Source organism: Oryzias melastigma, linkage group LG22, assembly GCF_002922805.2.
Source record: "Oryzias melastigma strain HK-1 linkage group LG22, ASM292280v2, whole genome shotgun sequence".
NCBI lineage: Eukaryota > Metazoa > Chordata > Actinopteri > Beloniformes > Adrianichthyidae > Oryzias > Oryzias melastigma.
Genome location: NC_050533.1, coordinates 7,411,630 through 7,420,223, shown reverse-complemented (window position 1 = coordinate 7,420,223; position 8,594 = coordinate 7,411,630). Strand labels below are relative to the sequence as shown.

At 38.0% G+C, this 8,594-nt stretch overlaps 2 protein-coding genes across 3 annotated transcripts in view; one reads left to right on the top strand and one right to left on the bottom strand.

Moving 5' to 3' along the window:
• LOC112138490 (nuclear export mediator factor Nemf) overlaps nucleotides 1-3,560 on the bottom strand; it is an 11,909-nt gene extending 8,349 nt beyond the window's left edge. Inside the window, exons 1-6 of the mRNA XM_024261071.2 lie at nucleotides 3,366-3,560; nucleotides 3,197-3,265; nucleotides 1,400-1,502; nucleotides 798-923; nucleotides 515-663; nucleotides 337-404 (exon numbers count right to left, since the gene is read on the bottom strand). Of these exons, the coding sequence (XP_024116839.1) occupies nucleotides 337-404; nucleotides 515-663; nucleotides 798-923; nucleotides 1,400-1,502; nucleotides 3,197-3,265; nucleotides 3,366-3,424 (574 nt within the window). The 5' untranslated portion in view covers nucleotides 3,425-3,560. The remainder of the gene's footprint in view (nucleotides 1-336; nucleotides 405-514; nucleotides 664-797; nucleotides 924-1,399; nucleotides 1,503-3,196; nucleotides 3,266-3,365) is intronic.
• Nucleotides 3,561-3,607: 47 nt separating this feature from the next.
• Nucleotides 3,608-8,077, top strand: LOC112138579 (MAPK/MAK/MRK overlapping kinase). Of its 2 annotated transcripts, none has more exons than XM_024261178.2 (12): nucleotides 3,608-3,930; nucleotides 5,751-5,865; nucleotides 5,994-6,083; nucleotides 6,162-6,232; nucleotides 6,314-6,392; nucleotides 6,466-6,514; nucleotides 6,585-6,763; nucleotides 6,881-6,982; nucleotides 7,065-7,238; nucleotides 7,323-7,482; nucleotides 7,560-7,757; nucleotides 7,860-8,077. In XM_024261178.2, the coding sequence occupies exons 1-12, from the start codon at nucleotides 3,750-3,752 to the stop codon at nucleotides 7,926-7,928; spliced, it is 1,467 nt and encodes a 488-aa protein (XP_024116946.1). In that variant the 5' UTR covers nucleotides 3,608-3,749; the 3' UTR covers nucleotides 7,929-8,077. The 2 variants fall into 2 exon arrangements, with proteins under 2 accessions (XP_024116946.1, XP_024117023.1); XM_024261255.2 differs by lacking the exon at nucleotides 3,608-3,930 and adding an exon at nucleotides 4,013-4,278.
• The last annotated feature ends 517 nt before the right edge of the window (nucleotides 8,078-8,594 follow it).

The following is an 8,594-nucleotide window of genomic DNA, read 5'->3' as shown; positions in this document are numbered from 1 at the left end:
ATGAAATTTCTTGGTAACTTTTGCTTTTTGTCCAAAACTCCCTTGAAAAGGAGATCAGTGGATCTCAATGTTTTTTTTTCCTGGTTAATTAAAAAATACATTATTTCCATCCAGTATGATCAATATAAAGCCTGTTATAACTGATGAGTCTCTACATTACAAACTTTCTCATATTAATGAGAAAAGCATTAAACTACACTGTTTATACCATAAAGTTATAGATAAATCAAGTTCTACGTTTTATACTTCACAGCTGAAAACTGTGAATATCTTCTCACAACTGTGGTAAAGACATGAAAACACAAGTGGAGTGACACTGGCTTCATGGAGACTTACAAAGGTGAGGATTCAGGATTCTTTTCACTTGCTCTCCTTTTGGTGCTTTGCTCAGGATTTCAGTGAGTCTATTACAAAAATAAATAAACAGAAACAAAACTGATTTTTAGCAAAAACAAACATCTCCTATGTTATAAAGAATGCACATTTTAATCAGCAAATGTTAAAATGTTGTTACTGTTCCAGACTGATGAGCGGTTCGGGGGATCTGGCGCTCTCCACTGGGTAGCGTTCCCTCACGGCGATCTTTACATCCTCTGCTTCTGCGTTGCGAAACCTCAGCAGGTTTAAAATCGTGTATTCGTGGTCTGCAAGGATGATGTTACCCTGAAAAACAGCCAGAGTCGTGCAGCAGAGTTAAAAACTCAATAAATATCAGTATGATAAACAGAACTGGATGTGAGAAAAAAAAAACACTTTTGTTGTTGTGTTTTTAAATGACGTAGGTGCAGTTCTCTGACCCGGTCATACAGTTCAACAATCAAGTGGTAGGCGGCCTCGTCTGAGCCAAACTGGAGGTCAACAATCCTGTCAATCCCGAGCTGCTTTATGTAGGTCAGTCGGCGAGTCTTCAAGTGCTTTCGACACTGTGGAAACACATTTTTTGCAAATATCAGCTTTTTTTAACATCCAAGATAAAAAGAATATGGTAGTGTCACAAAATCTGCAGAAGAGGACTATTAAAGACGGGAAATATATAAAGAAAATTAAGCTAAAAACTGCACTTATGAGTATTTCTTTATTCACATCGTTATGAATGATGAGCAGATAAGAAATTTGATTTTTTTTTCTCCCACCGGTAATGTCAGAGTAAGGGGCTGTAAGCTAGAGGGAGAGTGTGTAAACAGAGAGCTCTCATCTACTGGGAGGGGAAGAGGGGGCGGGGTACTGCCACTCTGCAGAAACTATGTCCAACAAAACAAAGGTTTCTGTTGTTTTTTTTTTTTCAAATTAGGCTAAAAACTGCATAATCAAAACTAAAAGACCACTGAGAACACTTTGAAAATGGATTAAAAGATTATAAATAGTTAATTTTCACTTTAAATAAAGATTATGTTCTTACTTTCATTGCAAATCCTGACGGCATCATGTTCTTGGGCCATTCAAAGTCTGTGGAATGAATGCGGATCCCGGACTCAATCAGGAGAACAGCTTTGCTGTCAGGCCTGAGGAGACAACATAACACTGGATCACAGTTTGGACTCCGCTTACTTCATCAGCCCTGTCGCATTAAAACTAACCACAACAGTGATCATCTCCCTACATAAAAAATAGTCTATTTAAGGGTATTACAAATAGTCTCTATTAAAAATGAAGCTCCCTGTGCAGGGAGAACATACTAAATCTACCGATTTTTTCAGAGCACTCGGGCTTCCTCCCACAGACCAAAAACATGCTTCGTAGAGGCAGATTTGGTAAGATGGAAAATGTGTGAGGGCCAACTCATTTATCTGACATTGTTTTAGCTATTTTAATAACACTACATTTAAATTAAATATTTAATGAACATTTTATTGCATAATTTTATGTCTTACCATTAAAAAAATACATTTAAATATCTTTTTTTAACCAAAATCCTTGTCAATTTGCCAATTTTCACACTGTTCATTCCCAGTTAGCAAGTCATTGATGGTATGTCTCGTCTATTAGCGCCTCTTCGTGATGAATATGATAATGTAATTAAGCAAACCACAATCAAGAAATATATAGTTTTTAGAAAATGCTAAAATTTTATAGATTTTATGAAAGGAGCCTGGATATTTATCTAATGGGGGCCACGCTTTGGACATGTCTGCTCTAAAGTGTCCCTACATGTGAATGTTGTGAATGTCTGTGATTGTGTGGCTCTGCAACAGACTGGCGACCTGTCCAGAGTAAACTCCTCCTTCACCCAACTGTAGCCAGTGTTGTGCCAAGGTTTGATCCCCCGGCCAGAGTGAGTTAATTTAGGAAAAGAAACACGATTTATGAAAGTATGGAAGCATGTAACTATGGACAATTATTAAATAGTTGTTTTTTCTACTACAAATTATTGGGGAACATAGATTCTGGCAGACTGGATCAGCAGCCCCCTGACATAATCTGTGCCCCCTCTCTTTTTAGATAGAAAATGTGGTTAAAAAAATAAAATAAAACATGACAGGAAACTCACAAAAGCCCCAGAATAAAGTATGTCTTAATCATCTACCTTTTTTGTACACTTTTTGGGACAAAATACGAGGGTTACGAAGCAAATCAACGATGCCTGAGACCGGGGAAACAGATTCTGGCAGGGGAACGTAGCTTGGCACCACACCGGGACAGGCTCCGCGACCACAAAAGGGATTTAGTGGGTTAAGAAGATGGATAAAGTTAAATACTGTAAACTTCAAATGTTCCAATTTAGTCTGAATAAATATTTAGGAAGTATTCTTTCTACACTACACATGAATGTTATATATTTTATCTGCTAAACATGTACTATGTACCATATTATTAAGTGTAGTGCTTTTTGCTAAGTGCTATGCATAATAAGCTGAATTAATGTCTTTTGGTAGCTAAATGAAGCTTAACTTTCTATCATTATTTTTGATGTAAATAAACTGTATTTGTGCTGAATTTTAAATTTGGTCAAATTTAAACAAAAATGAACATTTATTTAAAAGTGGATGTGAACAACAGAAAAAAACTGCTTTAAACATTTACATCACTGAATTCACCCACTTTTAACTTGAATTATTAAAATTTTAATCTATTGAAGCACAGAACTAGTAATGTTATGCGCTATATTTTTTTATGATCCCTTAAAAGATAATAGTGTGAATGTGAATGTAATTTTAGCTAGTTTTTCCACAGTATTTTGTCAACAAACCGTCCTTACTTCTGCAAACGGATGAGATATGTCTTATTGTCGATGTCATACACGTTGTAGACTCTCATGCCAACGTAGCTGCGGAAGAGAAAAAAACAGATACCTGTAGGTAAATGTGTGCAACCAAACAAGTCGAAGCTAAAGATAACATTAGCTTAGCACGACACCTGTCACCTACTTTGCATTAATCTCGGCAATAACTGCCCTGATATCCACTGTGGTGAACCGAGTTTTCATGTTGACTTAACTTCGAGCTATAAAGCCTTTAAAATATAAAATATATTCATCTCTTCTGAGCAAAAACTGCAATGAAAACACCAGCCACGCAGGAGTAGCTCCTGAGCATGCGCACTTGAGACGCTGGTACGGAAGCCGTTAGATGTCAAAAAGGATTCTGTCCACGCCTTTTACACAGCAGCTGACTACCAATTCGTCGTGTGTGATTTAATTATATCTGGAAATGCTATTAACGCGCAAATTTAGATGCTTTTCGCCTCTGGGATTTTTCTGTCACTATTTCTAAGCTCATGTTCGGATTTGTTGCAATTTACGTGCACCAAAGATGCACTACTCAAACTGGCTCATTGACATAAAGAACAAGGCAAGCCTTCGAAATGAGTACCAAACATCTTTCAGCGCCAACTGGAATCATAGAGGGGATTCCGCAGACATGGAGAACAGTAGCAAGAGGCCAAATGAAAGAACATCCGAGCTTGTGATCCACAATCACCTCTGGAAAAGGGGTGAGTATCGGGACAAAAATGGGGCCTGGTGTGAATAAATCTATTTTTCCTACAGAACAGGGCGTTTTTTAATTTGTTCATTTATTTTAAAGTCGAGAGAGAGAGAAAAACCCTGAGCTGCAGAGACGCGGTGGTTTTGCAGCTGGCTTCCTCTCTGGGTCAGAGTGGAGGGCGAAGCGCGTGCTCTGTTACCAAGGCGACGGTCAGCCAACAGGACGTAAACCAGGGGGGTTAGGGGAGCTCCCACACGATGACTGCCGCGACCTCTAACAGGAGAAATGCATAATTTTTATTCTTTCAACGGATATTTGACAGACGCACGGCGGAGGAGGTTAAAGGAAATGCATCGTAAGTGAGATTTGAAACAAAGAAAAGAAAAGCAAAACGGGAAAAAGGAGCAGAAACGGCTGTCGATGCCCTTTGCACCCTCCCATCCTCTCAAGAAATACATACTACAACTAACGATTCTATTGCTTATACGATTCCGATATTGGTTAATTTTGATCAATCTAATTTAATCCAATGAATGCACTGACCTAAAATCGATTCGGGACATTTTTAGGGTGAAAATTTTCAGATTTGTCATATTTTCTTTTAACGATAAAGTGTAAACTACACATAAACAATAATGAATGGAAAATCAATTCCCATTAAATGCAACTGTTGTTTTCCACATAAAAATAATATTATTAGAACACGAGAGTACATTACAGGGGCGGAGCTAGAGGGGTTAAGGGGGGACAGCTGCCCATCAAGCAAAAAGCTTTGCCAAAGATTAAGAAATCATCAATACAAGTTTCTTTAAGCATTAGTAATAGCACATCAGTCCAAAGAACCACTGTTTTAATATTAACCCCTAAGCTAATACTTGAGCTAACCCTCTTAACCCATGAGGTATGTCCGAATTCCCTCCGTAACTACTAAAAATTGACATAGTGCGGGAGTATCGAGGACCCTGGATTTTAAAAGCAATCTATACACCATGCTCAATACTTTTTTTTTAAGTAGCAAACACCCCGATTCCATGAAGCAAAAACTGTATTTAAGAACTGGACTGAGTGACCCCTCCCCCCTTGTAGTTGAAACAGAAAGTACCCACTGGCTCCAAAAAGCCAAAATCCCATAGACTTCTACTGAGAAATAATCTGCTATTACCCATTCTTGCTCTGGTACCTCTTTTTAACATGTGCGTGCTAATCCTATTTTTATTTATATTTCTTCGTCAAGTTATAAACTGGCCAATCAGATGCCTCACTAAAAGCATGTGGTGCCCACTGGCCCCCAACTTGATGCAATGTATTTATGGTCTATATTCACCAATGCACACTGTTTATTTTGCAGAGACTTCTGGGAAATTTTCTAGGGCACTCAATTTTGGAATTGTAGAGTGTGTCGGAATTTCTCCACCACTCACTATATAGTGCGTTCGCCATTTTATAGTGCTGTCTGAATCTACTAAAATTTCCCAGAAGTCTTTGTGAAAAATTGGTGTGAATTGACTCTCACTATATTGGCTATAAATAGATCAGATTTGATTGCATTTGACCAATTTTTGAGTTAAAAAAAGGTCAAATGTAATTTTTAAATAAATAAACTATCAACGTTGTCATCATCAGAACACATTGGAGTCATAGAGAACATAAAATGCTCGTATTGACTTTTACTTTGTATAATTAGTGGCTGACCCCCTTTGATTGTGATCTGTGAAATCCATGAACACTAAATTTACATTAATGTTTAATTTCAGACTTTTAGAAATGTCCTGACTTCCAGATGATGTCGTTTTACCATCTTTTGTTGTGTTTTTCTGTGTCTTGCAGGTTACAAAATTATCAAGAAGCTTGGAGAAGGTGCATTTTCAGAGGTGGTGAAAACTCAAAGCCTAAAAGATGGAAAGTTTTATGCCTGTAAAACAATGAAGCAGACAATAAAAAGGTATGCCTTCAATGCCAGGCGTGTCCAAAGTCTGGACCCTGCATTCAAATTTCCACCGGCCTGCAGGCTCTCATCATAAAAAATGATTGCCTCAGTACTTCTAATCATTTTTTGTTTTGTGTTTTAAGTTTGGAACAGGCCAACAAACTTCAGGAAGTTCAGGCGATGAAGAGACTCAGCCCTCATGCAAACATCATTCAACTGCATGAACTCATTTTGTAAGTGTACCACGATATTTACTGTTTATACACTCATCTGTATTATTAAATCTGATTTATCATATTCTAATGTCTCAGTGACAAAGTGACAGGAACACTATCTCTTATATGTGAGCTGATGGAGATGAACATCTATGAGTTCTTGCAAAGTAAGTCTGCTTCACTGGAACTTCAACTTATAGGATTTATGGGAACTTAAAATTGTAATTCATGTTTCCTGCTTTGTGCAGAAAGGAAAAAGCCTTTACCCGACCATATGGTCAAAAACTACATGTACCAACTGTGCAAGTCACTTCAACATATGCACAGGTATGAATGAACACATTTAAAATGCAGAATACAGACATAAGAAATCAGTTTTCATTACCTTTCTCTCTGTCAGTTGTGGAATCTTTCACAGAGATGTAAAACCTGAGAATATCCTCATAAAGGTAATATTCACCTGAATCAAATCTATTATTTCATTTCGAGGGCCTTAGACATTTCCAACTTGATTTGCAGCAAAACGTTTTAAAGCTTGGCGACTTTGGCTCGTGTCGGAGTGTGTACTCCAAGCCGCCGCACACAGAGTACATCTCCACACGCTGGTACAGAGCGCCCGAGTGCCTCCTCACGGACGGGTATTACAACCTGAAGATGGACATTTGGAGCGCCGGTTGTGTCTTCTTTGAAATTATGAGGTCGGCATTCTAAAATAAGGGTCTGAAGAAAAGAAATCGAGACTCCAAAGTCATTTGTCAGATGTTTTACTTTTAAAAGTCCACATATGCTTTGCCAAAATTGTTTTTCACCTTCAGTTTGAAGCCTCTCTTCCCCGGAGCGAATGAGTTGGACCAGGTTGCAAAGATCCACAATGTGTTGGGAACTCCAGATCAAAGTCTTCTACAAAAGTTTAAACAGTTAGTGTTCCTTCTCTTATGCTTCCAGACTATAAATTTTTACTTCAATAAAAAAACTGACTGGTGTCTCAATGTGTGGCAGGACTCGAGCGATGTGCTTCAACTTCCCCCCGATGAAGGGTACGGGCATCTCTCGGCTGATCCCCCACTGTCCAGCTCCAGCTCTGTCGCTGCTTTATCAGATGCTGGCATACGATCCGGATGAGCGCATCTCTGCAGAAACAGCCCTGAGGCACACCTACTTCAGGGAGATCAGGTGAAATATTTAAAGACGATAATTGTTTTTTAAGGATGACAGTCAGACGTAACAATAAAACAATTTTTAATGTCTTGAATCCAGAATGACGGAGAAGAAAACAGAGAGTTCTCATTTCCTCTTTGGAACTCTGGATGCGGCAGGAAACAGATTAACGCAGCAATCGCTTGAGAAAATCTGGCGACCGAGCAGTTTTGGTAAACAGCTAAAGGGAAGATACATGAGACAGACACCATTAATGAGTGTAAGTATGTACTCTAAATATCCTTTTTGGATTTGAGTCAAGGAAAAGTGTCCCTAACATGTTTGGTGTGTTTATAGCACAAGATGAAGCACAAAACAGACCCGCTTATTAGGCACAACACGCCTCATTATCTACCGCCGTTGTCCAAGATGAAAAAGGTCGTTCCAGGACCACAGAGGTCATTCCAAGTCTGCCCTTCGCCAGCTTTCACCTCCGATAACAGGGAAGTGCTGCCTCCCATCGTGACAAAAAAGTGTCAGCAACACCCGCTTAAGGTAAATGTGACAGGATTGGAATAAGGCTTTTTAGAACTCAGTGTTAAGATTTTACATGCAAACAGCTAATTTTTCCTAATTAAATTATTTTTGTCTTCACAGCCTCAAAACGAGTCCCAACAGCCTGCTCCCATGTTACCACCTCTGATCCGGAAACACGAGAACACCTGAGAACAAAACCTGAAATGGGGCGGAGCTTGAACTCTGACACACTTGAGAAAGAAAATGCAATAAAGACCAAAAAAAATGTCTTCAGATCGGTCACGTTACTGGAAATTCAATGTTATGTCCTTGCTAACAATACACTGTTTCCTGTCAAACGGGTTGTTTTGGCTTTTTCTTTTCCCTTCATTGATTTATGTTTTCAATGATTATTTTTTAAAACAAAAGTTCTTCTCATCATTAAACATCAACAAAGTCATAAGTTGCCTTTAAAATGTCAAACTTACTGGAGATGCTGAGATATTCATCAAAAAAACTTACCTGCACAACTTCTAAATCAACACACAAGTCAAATGGATCTTAAGTTCTTAAAGAAATATTCTGATTAAAAAAAAAAAAAAAATGAAGAAGAAATCTGACAGAAATGGGCTTCAGTTTCCTTTTAGGAAATTAAAAACAAACTTAATGGGGAAAAAAATCTTAAACTTAAACATTTTAGCATAAAATAGTAGCTTTTTTAAAAAAAACCACAACACTTTTAGAATCGATAAATCCCTCATACTCATAAAAAATCCAACAGACATTCAGCTATAGACATTAATAGAACACCATTACAACAGGTTCGCATAAGAAATTCTATTTTTGAAACATTTATGCCCCAGTTTCTGTTTAATC

Coding starts and splice junctions, on each gene's coding strand:
- LOC112138579 (XM_024261178.2), top strand. CDS start 3,750: ATGCACTACTCAAACTGGCTCATTGACATAAAGAACAAGGCAAGCCTT. Junction 6,233..6,313: donor CATCTATGAGTTCTTGCAAA/GTAAGTCTGCTT, acceptor TGCTTTGTGCAG/AAAGGAAAAAGCCTTTACCC. Junction 7,483..7,559: donor GACAGACACCATTAATGAGT/GTAAGTATGTAC, acceptor GTGTGTTTATAG/CACAAGATGAAGCACAAAAC.